This window comes from Acomys russatus, chromosome 12, assembly GCF_903995435.1.
Source record: "Acomys russatus chromosome 12, mAcoRus1.1, whole genome shotgun sequence".
NCBI classification, from domain to species: domain Eukaryota; kingdom Metazoa; phylum Chordata; class Mammalia; order Rodentia; family Muridae; genus Acomys; species Acomys russatus.
Genome location: NC_067148.1, coordinates 4573517 through 4591713, shown reverse-complemented (window position 1 = coordinate 4591713; position 18197 = coordinate 4573517). Strand labels below are relative to the sequence as shown.

The 18197-nt window shown below is 38.7% G+C and overlaps 1 protein-coding gene across 1 annotated transcript in view; it reads left to right on the top strand.

Moving 5' to 3' along the window:
• The window catches only part of LOC127196261 (tomoregulin-2), a 156836-nt gene that overhangs the window by 27652 nt on the left and 110987 nt on the right, over positions 1 to 18197 (top strand). Inside the window, exon 2 of the mRNA XM_051153815.1 lies at positions 6740 to 6836. Within this exon, the coding sequence (XP_051009772.1) occupies positions 6740 to 6836 (97 nt within the window). The remainder of the gene's footprint in view (positions 1 to 6739; positions 6837 to 18197) is intronic.

The window sequence follows — 18197 nt, the reverse complement described above, 5'->3', positions numbered from 1 at the left end:
TTTTAATGCTGATGTTATACTTAATGTAAAATACATATATTATATGTGGATCAAAATGATAACCTAAAGCTGCATAGAGGAAAATGGAGGCTATACACTGACTGGCAGAGTTAATATGATCTTGGAGGAAAATTAAAGTACAAGAGAGGAAACATGTTCTAACCATTGTAGAGCATGTTAAGGGAATGATAAAACATACAAAGGCAGATGAGGAGGAAAATACTAGGGCTAGAATTGTATAGATAAGGAAAACAAGCGAAGTTTGAGAAGTAAAAAAAAAATGCTTGTTTCTTTGAAATTTATTAATAACACCAGCCTGTGATTTATTAGTCTGTTCTCCCTAGGTAAAGTTACAGTTACAAATGACTTCAGACTCTCAGAAGCTTACAGTGTCAATGGCATATTTCTTCTTTCTCTAGCTGTGGTCAGCTGTGGCCCTGTCCCATATATCTTCTTGTTCTGGAACTGGCTGAGAGAACAGTACATATTTTATAATGTATCTTTTTATACAAACAGAAAGAACAAGAAAATACAAATCCACATGATGGCTTTTTCACAACTTCTATTCAGTTGTGCTTTCTCAATTATGCTCACATTTCAATGCCAGCTAGTGTCAAAAGGCAATTTGTGGTATCATAGAGCTACAGGTCAGACAGCTGTGGCATGAAGCGTACAATCCTTTCATTATGAAATAAGAAAGAAATAGTGAGTAGAAATGATGAAATCTGCTCTAGGTGTGATTTTTCCAGAGTGTTTTCCATGTAGAATGTGTACTGTCGGCAAATCTTAAAGAGTTCGGCGACGTCAGGGTCAGCCTACCCATGAAAAAATACTGAAGGTAGTAAATCAAAAATAAAGCAGGAAATCTTTGAAATGCTTAAGTATTTTGTACTCAAGAAACAAAATAGTAATTAATCCATGGGTTAGAGAAGAAACGCCAAAGCATACATAGCAATATATGCTTTTAAGGAAAATACAGAGCTATCAAGATGTGTGGAGTACAGCTAACACAAACTTTCTCCGAAATTTATTAGACTTAAACACCCCTATTAGAAGATAGGAAGGTGTTTTAAAAATCTTGAAAAAAATAATGCATTGCATCTTAAGAATGTAGCACCAAGGAAATAATAAAAATAACAGCAGAACTAAATACAACAGGAAAATTAGATACCATTATGCAAAAAAATAAAATTTAAAAGGTCAAGTGTATAATAGAAGTCACTCCAGCACACCTGTACTGGCGAACAACAAGCCCTGGGCTAAAGACAGCCTCTTCCTACACATCTGTCCCTTCTCAGTGTAGATTCTGAGCATTCCCTGAGCCAAGCATGCAGAACACGAGAAAAGAAAAAGTGGAGCTACAATAAAGCAGAACAGGTACAAAAATTGCTGAGCATAATTGAAAATGAAATCCAGCAACATATTAAAAAGTTAATATACTAAATCGGGCTTGATTTTTCCCAAGAGTGTAAGGTTGATTTAACATGTGAAAATTAATGCATTTTATCACATTTACAGATCAAGAGAAAAATCACACTTGGGGGAACAAGGTTCTCAGTCGTCACATGAAACACAAAACTCATTTTGAAGTAGATCACAAACCTGGGCATAAAACTAAACTTTAAAATTTATAAAAAGCAGAGACAGATACAACCTTTGAGTAGAAGACTTTCTAGATGTGACAGAAAAATAAAAGTCATAAAAAGAGAAAGTTGGTTTCATCATAATAAACACTCTGCTCACCACAAGAAAATACCATAAGAAGGTAGTCTGAGAAAAAAAAACGCAAGATAAGTATTTGAGCAAATGTTCATATCCAAAATATTATAACACATCCCAAATTTGAGAATAAAAGTGAAACACCATCAGCCACAATGAGTTTTAACTTGTGTCAGTAAAACTGCTGCTGTGAAGTAGTTCACAGGAAGGTTGCAGGCCCAGGAGGTGGCTCAGCCAATAAAGCTTACTTTCTGGGCAAGAAGGAGGACACAAGTTCGAATACCCATAGGCCATGTAAGAACACAATCATCTGTTGTCACGATGGACATGAGAAATAGGTACAGAGTGCCCGGACCCTCACCTGCCAGCAAGTGTGGGCCAAACAGTAGAAAAACAAACACAAAGAAAGCCTGGCTAAGGCAGAAGGCAAGAGCCAAAGCCTCATATTGGTTTTTTTGAGCACATGCATAGGCAGCCATGGTATAGTACACCTGTCTTCATACATGTAGACGTGCGCATACACAAACACCATGCAGGATCACAAATAATAGTTAAAACTATGTATAGATGTTTTATTCATAAATGCCAAATTCTAATTGCTAACTTTTTCCTTTCTCTCATTCTGTCTTCCTCCCAATGCCCCCACTGTGTGTGTGTGTGTGTGTATGAAGCTCATAGCCTCATGCATGCTAATCATGCAGTCTATCATTGAGCTCCAGAGCTGCTATACTCCTGCCCAATAAGAGTCCCTAGCTAATAGCTCCAAATGCTGGCCTCTCCTTCAACAAGGGAATGGATAGATAAGCTGTCACATAGTATTTAAAGGAATAGTAAACATCTAAGGATTTGTATTTCAGATAAACTCCAACTACCTGACTTTCAAAATTATTATTGAAAGATCAACCCAGAGATGCTATGTTCTCTTTTTTTTTTATTTTATTAATATGATATTCTGGAATGGTTACAACTGGGCTGCAGTGACAAAGAACAGATTTTCCTACTTGCCCACATACAAACAAGGTAGTAGCAAGAATTGTGGGCACAGAGGAAGGAGCACAGGTAATGTACTGAGAGAGTCCATGGCTCTGTGACTGCGTATGCATTTTAAAAAACTCACAGACTTGCCTTAGGATATGAGTGTGTTGCCAAGTGTCCATTTCTGCCTCCTTCTCAGCAAAATGGACACTGACAAGTTGTCTGACTAATCCATTGCCCAGGTTAAGAGCCCTGTAAGCAGAGGTGTGATGGTGAGGTAGGCAGAGAAGTGGGCTCTGGGTCCATGTCAGCACATAGGACCAGGGTAGATAGCTGCTTCCAGCCAGAACAGAGTGAGGATGAAGGAATGTAGCTGCCCCCGGGAGAAGCTGCCAGGGCAGGGACATTTGTAGGGTTGAATCCATTCTCACAGCTCTCCATTTCTGACCTTCCCTAAGTGGAATATGTAGATTCTCAGTCTACAGTAGAGTATTGAATGCCCGGTGTTTTCAGGAGCTAAGTCTCTCTTGCCCCTCTAAATCACTTCAACCACTTGTTAAAACCCATTTCTTTTAAGTAAAACGAAATAATTATTCTACTCGGCAGCGTAAAATGAAGAGCTTAAAGTGTAAGTGCATAGTTAAGACTTTGGGATAAATAAATTTGCTCCCATACAATCGTTCTATGGATACAATGAATTAAACACTTATCCTTTCTCTGCTTTTCTGGCAATGTAGAAAACAGGCAAAGAGGAAACAGTTTCACGTAGTGCACAGCCCCTGAGCTTGTAACAGGTGCAAAATTAGGGGTTCACAAGCTTGTACGTCTGTGACCTTTATTAGAAATTACAGTTCATCTCTCAGCCCTTATTAAATACATATGTATGGCGAGAGCACTGTTAAGAGCAAAGCTTATTCTGGCTAAATAAGACACACTGATGGTTCCTAGTCTAGTGTAGATTGTTACATAGCTGTAAAGATGTTGGTTCTGGCCCACTTAGCTTCACCGCCCACTAATAGGCTATATGCATTGTGGCTTGAAATGATGTGTGGTGCTGCTCATTCTCCTCAAAGTGTGGTATGTGGAACTGCATCCCCATCTTCAGGGGCTGTAAGAAATTAAGAACATGAAGCCACTCTCCACCCCTATTAAGTGAGACTCTACATTTTTATTGCACCCCTAGATGGCCTTGGTGTGTTTCCAGGGCCAGAAGTCTGCACCAGATAATGGAAGTGCTTAGGACTGCTGTTGCCATCTGGGTTTTGCCTCGGACAGAATCTTACTTGGTGGCCTGGGTTTGGGGCTTTGTTTTTGTTGTTTGCTTTTATAATATGTGTATTTTAGCTTCCAATTATGCCATTAATTCAGTACCTCCAAGATAAGAAAATAAATAAACAAATAAAATCTATCATAGTTTCTGAGGTCAACCCTACTTAAGAACCCATACTCATGGGATTAATTAGAAGTGAGCTGATTTAATTGCTAATATTTTACAAAGATGAAACAGGTATTTGGGGTAGAAAGGAAATATTTTCTTTCCTTTTTCTTGTGGATGACTTTATGTGATGGCATTTTATTTGTTGTGCTTTTCATGACAGGACACTGCTACACATTATTCTGAGTTACTCCTCCTTGTGAGAAAAATGCCAAACATAGCTTTTCTACCAAAATAGCCCTTTCATGGGGTATAGTGTGGCTTCAGGTCAGAAAGCCATGGCCAGTCTTTCTGAGTTGGCAAAATTTACCCATCCATCTCTTCCAGTAGATCCCTAACCCAGAATCTCAGCTGCTGAAGACAATGGCCCTGCCCCTAAGTGCTTTCACCCATCATTAAGCACCCTCCCTTCACTGTGGTATGCATCCTGAGTGATGGGAAATTGTAGCCTGGGAGCTGCTAATCCTGCTAACACTAAAAGGCTCACTCCCATTAGCAGCTTCTGTGTTGCATTAATAATAAGAAAGTAATAAAGAGACCAACCTCAGCTCCCCGTCTTCCCTGAGGGAAGGCCTCAGCTTCTTTCCCGTGCTCATGGTCCACTCTAATGGCCTCACTGCACTAGAGTGGTCCTATCGCTTTTATCAGGGTTAAATCCTTCTTCCTCAGAAGCTCAGAGCGAAATTTTTCCCTAAGACATCTAGGTTACATGCAGTATCATCAATACATTGGCCGTGTAAAGTGACCCCTTTCGTTCATAACTTAAACACAAGTAAAGACTACTTGGCACAGAAAGAATGGAAAGATAGCATAGGAATACGATACAGCACCAAGCACAAGAAAACCTTGATTATTTTGGAAAAAGTACATTCCCAGATTCCCTGGCAGAGATCTAGAGCAGGACTCTCCTATAGGCATGCTGGGACCTACGTGTATGTTTGTTTATTCAGCAAATCATTTCTCTTCACAGCAATAAATTAAAATCAGGGAGGGCAGTTACTTCTGTAAATACTAAAAAGTTATTCACTGCCAAAGAAGTGATGAGAAAATGAGAAGAAACGATAGAAAACAAGTTTGGATGTAACCGGCTAAGAGTGAATGTTAATCAATTATTTTTTATAAAAAGGTTTGTGTAGTCATGCCACTTCTCTGTTGAAATCATGTGAAGTCTCACAGAACGGCTCTTTAAAAACCGTTTTGTGTCTGAACACTAGGGAAAAGTGTGTCTCCTGTCCATGGAAACTGATTGTCTTTGCAGAGCTTAGATCACGGTTTTTTTTTTTTTTTAAATAATGCTACCTTCTCTTTCAACTTTTCTGCTGTCATTGAATATACACTAGTCTATCAGCTCAGAGGTGTGGCTGAGTCTTTGCAATCAAATTACTACAGTGCGTTCTTTTAATCCTACATCATTTTATGCTTATTTTGTGCTGCTAATTTGTGTCCAAGTTCATACTTAAATGGTCAAGAAGATGAACCAATATCAATACTAAGCACTAGCTATCTTAATAGTTTAAATACATTTTATGTTCATAACTTAAGATAACTATGTAAAATTAAAAAATTGTGGCTGAAAAGATGGATCAACAACTAACAGTCCTTTTTGTTTTTCCAGAAGACAGAATTTAGTTTTCAGCATTGACACCAGGTTGCTCACATGTAACTCTAGCTCCGTGTGATCTGATACCCTCAGCTGGCTGCTACAGGCACACACACATACACACACACACACACACACACACATGTACATGCACACGCACATGCACGCACACACACGCACATGCATGTGCACACACAAGAGAGAGAGAGGGAGAAAGAGAGAGAGAGAAGAGGAGGAGAGGAGAGAAAGAGGGAGAGAGAGGGAGAAGGAGAGACAGAGGGTGAGAGGGGGGAGGGAGGGAAGGAAACTTAAAAATTATTCTCTAAATACTTACAATCAACATGTTTTCTTTGTAAGTACAAAAAGGAGAAAAAGGAGAAATGAAAGCATCTAATAAGACTACTAGTCCAAATATTTTAAAAATTGCAATCCTTTGAATTAAAAATGGAATTTTGGGAATAAAAAGTGCAAAGTAGCCAGGCAATGGTGACACATTCCTTTAATCCCACAACTCTTGAGGCAGAGGCAGGGGAATCTCTGAGGTCTAGGCCAATCTAGTCTACAGAATGAGTTCCAGGACAGCCAACATCCAAGAAACCTTGTCTTGAAAGACCAAAAGAAAAAAAGAAAAGAAAAAGGAAAGAAAGAAAAACAGAAGAAAATGCAAAATATGTTTAATAAATATTCACAGACCAGTCTAAGTCTCTCTTAATGAAATAACTTCCATGCAGTCTATTTATTAGCCAAGCAGTATTCAAAACCCCTATATGCCCTCTTGTTTGTGGCTATGTCACATAGAAAAAGACAGAAGTATCCATTCTGGTCTGGTGAGTACCACAGTGGCATTGGTATTTTTTAATGAGCAGAAAGGAGAGAAATATGCCATTTTCTTGGAGTCTGGTAGCAAGTGACCTCCTGGGAAGCAGCAGCTTTGACAGAGAGTTTCACAGCACTGGCATTACTGTGTCCTCCTGCGTGCATGTGCCTTATGTATGCTTTCTGTCCCACAGTCCATGAAGGTTCTGGAGAGACCAGCCAGAAGGAGACATCCACCTGTGACATTTGCCAGTTTGGTGCCGAGTGTGATGAAGATGCTGAGGACGTCTGGTAAGATGCTATTCTGGTTTCTTAAAATGATGTCAGCAATTAAATTGTTTTATTCATCAGCTATTCTTTCAAAGACACATTGCCAGAACTTTCATTTTCTTCTGACTACCCAAGGTGACAAGGGGTAAGTGCTGTGAAGTTTCTGGAGCTGGGTTGTGAGATGGGTCAGGCAAGCAGTTGTCTGCAGAGGAAACACAGAACTATCACGAAGGACCCCAAGATGGTCAGTCTTACTAGACAGGAAGAGAAATCATATTTATTAGAATATCTATTAAAATTGTCATCAAGGAACACCACATGACTTCTAAGTTTCTTTGGGTTGCATTACCAAAAATACCACACAGTGGGCATCTGGAAACAACAGCAACTTATTTCCAATCCTTCTTGAGTCTAGGAAGTTCAGGATATATCTGGGAGAAGGCTTAGCATCTGCTGAGGGGCTGGCTCCTATAGACAGCCTTCACCTCACTGCAGCCCATGATACAAGGAGCAGGAGACTTCTCTGGTCTTCTTCTATGGAAGGATTAATTAGTTAATTAGAAAGTAAGTAATTCAGTATGCATGACATAATCACCTTCCCCAAGCCATCTCTTCTAATACAATCTGGTGTGGAGAATTTGAACACGTGTATTGAGAGAGTGCTCAAACCACAGCAATGGCTAACGTGATTTCTAGGATCATGAGTCTGAGTAGCTGCAGATTACAGAGAGGACGCATGTGCACTCCCACAGCCACGCTAGCAAGACTAGAGTGAAAACACAAAACAAAACACCACCTCTGGGCTGCTCTCCTGCATTGGACTTTTCTTTTCCCTGCAGAATATTCAGTTTCTCTGATAAAGTTAGATGAATAAATTATAACTTGCGCTACTTTGAATGGGTGTCCATGACTTAGCCTCCTGTACCATCTGCATGAACTGGTCCTGCCCTGGCCGTTTAACAACGTCCATAGATGTCATAGACAGTCTTCCATATCTGGAAAGTGAAGAGCATTCTGTCTTTTCCTTTCCCTCCTCTTCTCACTTCTCCTCCTCCTCCTTTTCCTCCAATTTCTTCTTTCCCTCCATCCTTCTCCCTGCCTTTCTCCATCTTTCGCTCCCCCGCCTCCTTCCTTCTTTTCCTTCCTTCCTCTGCTGCCTCTCCCTCCCTCCCCCATTCCTGAATCTATCTTCCTCTTCCCTCTCTCCCTCCCTTCTTCTTTCCATCTCCTCCCTCCCTTTCTTTCTTTTTTACATACACTTTGTGTCTTTGATGAAAACAGAAAACCATTCATACTCTTCAATATGAAAACTATTTACCAAGAACTGTTAACACTCATTTGATACAGCTTATACTAGTATAAAGAATTATTCTAAAAACAAGTGCTTTTTAAATAAAAAGAAAAATGATACATATTGGCAGGAATGAAACATTAGGCACTTATGGTGCATTTTAATGCAGAATGAGGTAAAGGCTCCGTCTGAGAAAACTTGGACATGTACGTGTGAGCACTGCCAATAACTAGCCAGACAGAATAACCATCCATCCATAAGAGGAGACATCAGTAGGCTTTCCAGATTTATCACTTTCGGCGACTGGACAGCTAGCAGTTGCATCTGTGATGTGCACATTAGCTGAAGCGTCTTGAGGAAAACTGATACATACTTTCTTAAGAACACCCCATGCATCCTGATGCTACTCAATGTATAGCCTCAAGTGTGAGAGATTACCAGAATTTCTTTAGAGATTCTTTAAACATACCAACTTTTTAGCTTCAACCCTAAACTTAATAAATCAAAATTTCAGTGAAGTGGAACTTAACTTTATTATTTCTCTGAACATTCTTACATGATTATGGAAATGCTACTTTAAAGGAAATGACTGATGAAAAGAATCATTGACTTCATTTCTAGTTTCCCATCAATTTTCAAGCTTTTTCTATTGTTTCCTGGTTTTTTTTTTTTAAAAATGTACATGGATGGGGGCTGGAAAGATGCCTCAGCCATTAAGACCATGTATTTCTCTTGCAGAGGATTGTAGAATTACTTTATTTCTCCCATTTCTCATCTTTATAACGATCAGTTTTAACTGATGGTTACACTTTCTGGCACTGTACCATTATCTAAAAGTTTTGAGTTGCTAACTATGTGTTTCATCATTTGAACATGCTTTTATCAGATGTTTTCCAAAATAGCGATGTAGGGTACAATAAAGACTATTTTATTTTACTAAGAAGAAAGGAAATGTTTAAGTGGCAGGGACAAGACAAAGTATAAGAGAAAGTATGTGGAGAATGTTGGCATGACAATTCAATCAAAGATGTAATTAAAATATCTCTTTGCTATCCCCCCTAAATAATGAAATTGCCAGATTGTAGGCAGTGTATATGAAGTGATTCTTAAGCGCTGTGGGTTAGAGCTAATGACTCAGGAAATGCTTGTAGTGGGCAACGGGAAAACATCCAAGCCAGTGGAACACTAACTCTTGTATATTGCAAAATTTCAGATTCATCGTATAAATGAAGTTCAAGGAGTTTTTTGTGCCAAGCTAGTGGCATCTGAAAGGCTCACAAGTTGTCCTTGGGGCCACAGCATGACAAATAGACTTCAGAAATAACTTTGCTACGAAAGAGATAGTGTAGTCATGGCAGGGCCTCCAGGAATCAGACCTTAAGCAGGAAAACTACTTAGGGACTAAACCCGGTCCTCTCAGTGTCCTGCCATAGAGGACTGAGCCCTGATTACCAGAGGCAGAGGGAACATGGGCCAAATCTGGATAATACACTGCAAGGTCAAAATGAAACCAACGGGAAGGCTAACTAGATAGTAGATTAGTTAGCTTTTGGCTAGGATAGCTTGTATGCCCAGCCTAGGGACAAGATCAGTTCCAAAATTCAGAATAAGCCTGAACCTCCAGATGGGGACTAAGTGGCCATAGCTGTGAAGATTAGAGTCTGCAAGGGCAGTGAGCCAAGAACATCATTATGATTCCCAGACAAGAGCGAAAGTTGTTAATGCTGAAGTAGAGTGTATTTAAAATGTCCGAGGTAAGCAATAAAGAGTGGTGCTGACACAAAGTGCATTGATTTTCATTTACCTAAATATCTTTGTATGTTAACATATTGTGTTTGTTTTGACCGTGAAGTAGATTGGAAACAGCTGAAGGACATGAGAATAAAACAATGAATGAAGTTAAGTAGGCGTGGGATGAAAGAGACTATAAAGTAAGATAGCTAGCACTCAGGGAGTGATATGACCAGACTGTTGTACAGAATCCTCATGATAGCAGGGGAGCTCCGACACTATAAATTTGGGATGGAAGTAAGTCTGCATCCCCTTGCCAACATAAAAATTCTTCTTGGGATATGTAACAATAATGAATACAGCACAATATTTTGTGATAGGTCTTCCTTTGACATAACTAAAATACAGTTTCATGCATACAAATTCCTTCTCTCTTGGCCTTGCGAAATAATAACTAGATATAAATAAATGCTAATGACAAATGTTATTATTATACCTGGAAGACACACATAAAAATTATAACATTAATCTTGATATTTCTTTAAACCTGGCCTAAGATATGAATATTTTTAGTCTACCATCAGGTTTGAGTCTAGTTCCTCAAAGATCCTCCAAAAGAAAGATAAATAATTTGTTAGCATTAATAAGCCAGTGGTGTGCAGTCAGCTGGTCACCTCTCCCTAGTTAGAGGAGGTTCTGAGATAAGGAGCAAGCCACACTGCAAATGAGGAATAAACAAAATTAAAGAAACAGGATGGGGAAGAGCTGGATAAAGGGATGAAAATAATAGAAAACGGTCTTGATGGGAGTGACATTAATCATGTGCTGCTTAAAACTCATATTCTGAGGGAACATGTATTATAATCTAATGGAGCACAAAGTGTTATGGTCTGAGATTTCATTCGGAGGTCCTTTTCCAGCCTTTTTCTTCTTATGAAAACATCAAGACAGCAAAACTTAGAAAATGATGTCTTCTCAATATGAAAGCCAGACCTTTGCTACAAAAGTGTCTTCAGCTCTAGGTATTTTTTCTCTGTGCAAGAAAGGATTTGGTTTCCAAAAGGAAGAGTAGAGACCGTCCACATTGCAAAGTGCCCCATGACGGAACAAGGGCATCCTTTATTAGGACGGACCTCAGAACAGCAGAAACGCTGATACGAAGAAAGGAACATTTGTGCTTGTTCATGGGAGGAGTTCAAGGAAGAAAAACAGGAAGGACTTAGAAGATGATTCTCTTTACAGCTACACTGGAAATAAGTCAAAACTTATGCATTTAAACTACAAAGTGAATTTCAAATACACCCTGCCAGATATAATTTATACAGAGAAAGAATGGCTCCTAAATAAGAGAAAATTGACTCGTTGCAAAGTAATAAAGCCCAAGTTGAGAGCAGTGGGAATAAGAACTTATGATTTCAGCAAATATTTCTGATACTTGGGTTCATTTTAGACACTGCTCTCTATTCCTTTAATTATCTCACCTGATAAATTATCTCAGTGATTTCAAAGTAGGTCACTAGGAACTCCATGCACTGGGAACTAGTCCTTAGAAGTAATTAGCCTGGAACTTTTTGTTGGTCCTGTCAATCAAAAGTAGTGCAGAGCCCTGGGGTTGGTACTTGATTTAATGTATTTTTAAAAAGCAAGTTGATAGCTGGCCCTGGTCGTAGGAATGGCTGGGTTTGAAACTGGCTGAGTGTCTGCTATTTCTAGAGCGTCAGAATAGATGAAGAACAAGAGGACAGGTGTAAAAGCAGGTGCAGCCGCTAACAAACAACGTAAGGGGAGAAGCTCAATTATTATATGGGGGTGTTTCATGTGCCTGCCTAAAGCACCTCACCCTCTTCGCTTTGCTTTTATAGTATTTGCTACATGCCACAAGCTGCTATTGGCAAAATTATATAGGCTTAAGTGCTGTTAATTTCTTAGTGCCCATCATTGGTCCCTGAAAGCACTAACAATGCTTCGCAGTATTGAAATACTATCCTACGTGTGTATAAAGCACAGTGATAGATTGCACTGGTAAGAAATGGCAGAGCAACACCAGCCCTCGTACCATGAGTTCACAAGAGTGAGCATCTCGGGTTTTTGTTTGTTTTGCTGTTTCACTCGTGTTCTATAATTGGAATAGGGTGTGCAATTTGGCATTTCTTTCATGAGAGTCTCTCACAAAGACAGTTTAGTCTGAAGTCTTTAACATCTTGCTTCTTTGATCAGAGGAGGCTCCTCATCGCTCAGAAGACCATGTGTTGTTGGCATCAGTCCCACCTTTAATGCATTTTGCACCATGGAAACTCATGAATATTTGAAACAGGGCAATGGCCGTGGATGATCCTTGGCACTGGAGTTCACCATACGTATAAGTAAATTAGACACTGCATCCTGCTGACTTCGGTGCATTCAGGTTGCGAATTTGAGAGGGTAAATTAAGACACCTCTTAGTAAACATAGAAAATGGCTTCATTTAATGCTGCTACTGGCTGAAATTGACTAGACCCCCTGCTGCAAGCAGAATATTTCTGGGTGAAAATATCAGATAGGATTGTGCATGGAATCTAGGAAATCATACTTATTAATCATGATCATTATTTTAGCTCACAGGTAGATAAGACTGTTGATGCCCTTTCTGCCCCAGTAGCCTGCTCAACACCTTCTGTTACTGTGAAAAATATCCAAAATGGAGAAAACTTCCTAGGTCAGTACCAACTTGATTTGACTAAGTCTGTGACCAAAGTATGTACAATCTTCAGCAATATTGTTTAACCTCCAGCCTCTAGTAGGCAGTCAAGAGCAGTGGCAAAGACTACGTGAGCCTCCCTCCTCATGCTCCCCTTTTCCTTTCATGTCACCTGGGTCCTACCATCCTCCCTTCCATAAGGTCTTTCTTCCTACTCCCTTCACCCCTGTTCATTCTTGTCTGCTTTCCTTGACTCTATACACACTACAGATTAAACAATAACATGTAAATAATAGATGCTGGTTCCACACATGAATGAGAACATGGGACACATGGCTTTCTGGGTCCAGGTGACCTCATGATATACATTTCTGCTTCTGTCCACTTGTCAGCAAATTTCATAATTTCCATTTTCTTACAGCTCGATAAGGTTACATTATGTATAAGTACAACATTTTTATTATCGATTTTTTTTTCGTAAAACTAACACTGTCTGGACATATGTGCTGCTTCCATATCCCATCTATAATAAACAGAGGTGCTATGGACACTAATGAGCACATATGGCAGGGTGTACAGTCTTTGGGAATACACATAGGAACTGTATAGCTTGGTTCTATAGCTGATCTGTTTACGGTTTTTTGAGGAAAAGTCGCAAGGGTTTTCATGGTAGCTGTCTGGGATTCTCTTAGTCTAACTGTCATGCCTCTTTGTTTGCTTCTCATTCTGAGGGTAAATTAAATGACTGGCATCTCTAAAGGCTGCAAATGTCTCTATTCATATAAATGGGTGTGGACTGAAGGCTAAGAACACGTACCTTTCACTCAGTGCTCCTGGCCTGGGAAGTTTCACAGGAGTGGAAATCAATCATGATTTTAGGAAGTGTTGTTCTACTCTCATGGTTGCAAGTGGAAGAAACTTGTATCTATTAGCAAAGGAAGAGCCACATGTAAATGTTTGAGCTTTTATTATTATTTCTTTTATGTATTTGTCTACCTATCTGTAAGATAGATAGATAGATAGATAGATAGATAGATAGACAGATAGAGCCTGCATCTTCCTGCCTTCATCGCACATAATTAAGTAAAATTTACAAGTGTAATTATTATGATACTAGACCAGTATTTTATGCATAGTCAGTATGATGGTGTCTACAAGTCAATGGCCAATGCCTTGTGTCAACAGTTGCCCTGTGTCTGACCCACACATTCCTCTGCATATGCTGCAAGTAGTCTAAATTCTGAACCGAAGCAAAAAGACCAAAGGTCATCTGGGAAAGTAGCTTAGTAAAGACACGTCAAATATACAACAACCACTGGCACACCAATTGCTGCCCCACCTTCTGAAAGACAGGAGACTATGTTTTATGAAGTTACTTAAAATGTTTAAATTGAACAATCCCTAATAGCTACCCACCTAGCCTCATTCAAAAGGAGCTGGCCTTTCTACTTATGTTTTCAAGTTTCTTGATATTTTCCTAGGTTCCATATTCAACTTTGCTAGCTATCACAAGTGTTTAACAAACCAATTACAACATGAGAGTGAGAAACTGTGTCTGGAGTAGAGCACTGTGCACTGCAGGAGTGATTAACTCCAAAGCTTTCTATGTGCTAACAGTATTTATTTTGGCCACATAGAATAAATCATGTAACTTATATTGTAAATCAACATTTAAAAGTGTAAATGGCAAAACAAAGGAAACAAATTTCTAAACGCAGATTGTGAGTCTTCTACTGATCTTAATTGTAATATCAGTGAAATATTAATAACATAATATTGCCTAACTTTTGGTACACACTGAACAAACCCCCACACTTTGTTCCTTCTAGAGTTTGTGATTGCTGATTTCTTAGAAATAAAAATAGGCATCTCATTATATTCTTCAGAGTAGACAGAACTTTCACCAATGTGTCTCCTGTGTGCTATGCCACTACCCTAAATATTTAGATTTATGAAGTCTTTTAACTTTCACACCAATCTTCTGAATTTCAATACACCGATAATTCTTACTTGATGTTTTTTATGGAACGGAAACTATAGCTCACACAAAAAGGAAAATAAAACTTTTTGAAGCCAACAAACAGGAAGAAGAGCCTTGATATGAGCCAGTCAGGTTGACTAGAGATGTCTTTATGTTCACTATTGCTCAGGTTTTCTCAGTATTGTCTTCAGTGACATAGATAAGCCTATGCATATGTGTACACACACATGTGCTGCATGTGCCTCTTTGGTAGCATGTACATAGCATAGGATTTCACGCCTCGTGATGAAATGCAATAACAAATCTTATGCGTCTGAAACAATAAAACTCACCAGTTAACATACCTCTGGAAACCATGCCACACTTGAAGTCGAAAGTTTATATACAGTATTTCTTCTCATTTTCCATCAATATTGTGTGATTTTTATCTGCTTGACTTTTGGTTAGGGTATTAAATTCTTAAAGATAGCCAGTATCTTTACTATGGCTATGTTTGTGTGTGGTTAAATGGGGTAACAAGCTTGGAGGTTTCAAAAAGATGTATTTTCACCACAGCCTACCTTTGAAGCTGCTTTTACTCAACTGGCCTGTGTTTCAGTGCCAACCACTGGAGTGCCACACTCAGCAGTGTTTCATAGAACTGGCAAAAAGTGAGGAAAAATTCAGGGACAGAATTGAGTTTTGTTGCTTGCTACCGGGGATGTGGGGAGGGGGGACATCCACCCCTTTGCATCGGGTGAAATAAGATATATTGTCATACACTATATGATACTATATGTTGTATTATATGTCTATTTCTGCTGTGGGAAAATGTTTATGATGACAAATAGGAAAAGAAAGAAGAAATCAGCATATTTAGTAAAAAATAAAAATGGTCTAATATGTCAAGGCTTCGGTCCCCATAGGCAAGTCTTTTAACTTAGGACTAAAACTGTGACATAAGTTTCATATGTTTCTATCTAACATATCTTTTTATAGTAATATTGCAGATTTAGCAAAGAGATTTTCAACAAAATATAAATGTAAGCAGTGTAGTCCTGTGGCATCTCTTCCAAGATGGCTACTAAAATGCTAAGGTATGGTCTCCCATGTATCTGTGTGCTGTATAAAAAAAATCTAAACACATTTTGTACATCAATGCAGTTGTCTTTCTTCAATATATATATATATATATATATATATATGTATATGTATGTATATGTATATATATATGCATATATATGTATGTATATATATATATATATATACATACACTGAGGATTATTTTAAGGGGTGGCAGGGATCTTTTTTAGAAAAGTTGGGCACATAGCTACAAGTAATTAGAGCTGAATTACTTTCAATGACCCAATTCTGATTTTTCTTTCAAAAATTTCAGCACTAAATTGATTCAAGGGTATTGGCCTGGACGTCGTAATGTGCTCTGTGTTAGACAAATTTTTTGTACTCCTTAAAGAGAAGAGGGAGTTTGTGTGCAGAAACCTGTCTACTGTCTGTGTCTGTAGAGTCTATAAGAAGCAGCCTTCTAGGGAACCAGCATTGTCTACTGAGAAACTGTCTGCCCAAAGCTATATTAAATTGTGTAAAACTTATCATAGTCTTCAGTGGTTAATTCCAAATAGTAACGTATATGTTGCTTCATTTAAGCAACAAATCAGTGAGCTATCCTCAATAGCTCACATCCATTATTGCTGATATTTTCCTCATGAGCAGAGTTTATAACATCTACTACTTTACTGAACAAATTACAAAATTACATGCAACACCCAACTAAAAAAATCAACACTGGAGATGGCTCAGTGGGGAAAATGCCTCCTGTGAAAACAAAGGCCTGGGTTTAGACTCCCAACATTTATGTGAAAACCAAGCAAAGTGGCACTAGAGCTGGGATAGTTGACATTGGAGAGGTGCTCGAGTTCCTTTTCCCTCCAGTCTAGCTAACTGGTGAGCACTAGGTTCAGGAAGAGAACCTACCTCAGAAATAAGATGAAGAACCATAGAGGAGGATACTCAAGATTATCTTATGGCCTCCATGTGCACACATGCGCTCACACGCAAACACACACATGCACACTCACACACACATGCACACGCAAACACACACATGCACACTCACACACACATGCACACTCACACACACATGCACACTCACACACACATGCACACTCACACACACATGCACACTCACACACACATGCACACTCACACACACATGCACACTCACACACACATGCACATATACTCGTATGCTCACACACAGAGTCACTCAAACAAGAGAAACCTGTATTGCTGAAGGTCTAAATACTTCGTACAAGAAGGAAAGGAAAAAAATGAGGGAAGGGAGGAAGGAGATGGCCGGAAGGGAGAAATGGAGGAAGCAAACAAGAATTTCTGTAGCCCCTCAGTGCAAAAGAAAATTAATCAGGAATGAGCTGATTCATCGTTTTTCACTAAGCTGTGAATGAGATGGAAGAAATGAGGACAATGCACTTGAGATAAATGATCATCTGTGCATTATTTACCATGGTGCTATTTTTATCCACTGCAGCCTTGTCAGTGCTCTTAACAGTTCATACCATTCTCTATGCTCATCTCTTCAACCAAAATTGTTTTGGAATGAAGTCATAAAGAAATATTATGTCCAAACTAGCCATAAAGGCTTACTTAAAGTCAATAAATATTAAAGTAAGTATGTCTGAGAGAAGTGTGCAACAATGGATAGAAAGTTAAAATGGAAACTATAGCTTTACATTAGGAAATATTGACACATTTCTACTAAAACCATAGACCTATGCGTAAGCGTATAATTTTTGAACATTCAACTAAAACATTCAAGTATCATTTATGATAAAAATAAGAATAGTATGTCTTATAGCACTATGCCATTTAATTCTGATTGAATATGATTAATTCTCATGAGAAATCAGGCTGATTTAAGGGGAAAGGACAGACAAGAAGTCTAGTTGCTTTGCATCAACCTTGGATGCTCAAATTGGGAGACTAAAAAGAAATAGAGGAAGAAGAAAATCCCTAAACTGATCATATATTAACATATTGGTCATAATTCTTCAGATAGGTTGATAGGTCAATACACCAAACAGTTGACTATAAATGGCCATGTAGGCAGATAGATAGATAAGCAGGTAGATAAAGATGTTAACTGTAAAAAAAAAAAAAAAAAAGAAAGAAAGAAAAGAAAAGAAAAGAAAAACCTACAAAACCAAGAAGTTGATGAGCTGGAGGCCAGGGACATAGTATGGTATTATTGTATTTTTAAAAAACAAAATGAGAAAATAATCATTAGAATTGTAGTCCTAACCTCCGTGAGTAATCACATAGTCATAATTGGTGCTTATAACCATTTCCTTCTGCTGGGCTTTCTTTATCTTCAGCAAGTACCTAACTGGTTATCATTCTTTACCTGGTAAGGTAACCAAACTTTCCTGGAGGCTACAAGTCATTTGCCCTTCTGCCTAGATTGGGGTTATGCTTGCTCACTGACTTACTCGCAGAGCATGGTAGTCATCAGGAGACCACCGGAGGCTCTTCTATTTTTCCCATTTATACTAGTAAAGCACTTTACCCTTGAGAGTCAGACATTTAATGCAGTCAGCATAATACTTCACTCCTTTATCTATTGACTCCGAGGCATGAGACCAATGAGACCAGGTAATGGCCATAACTTACTATTCTGTTGGTCAGCAT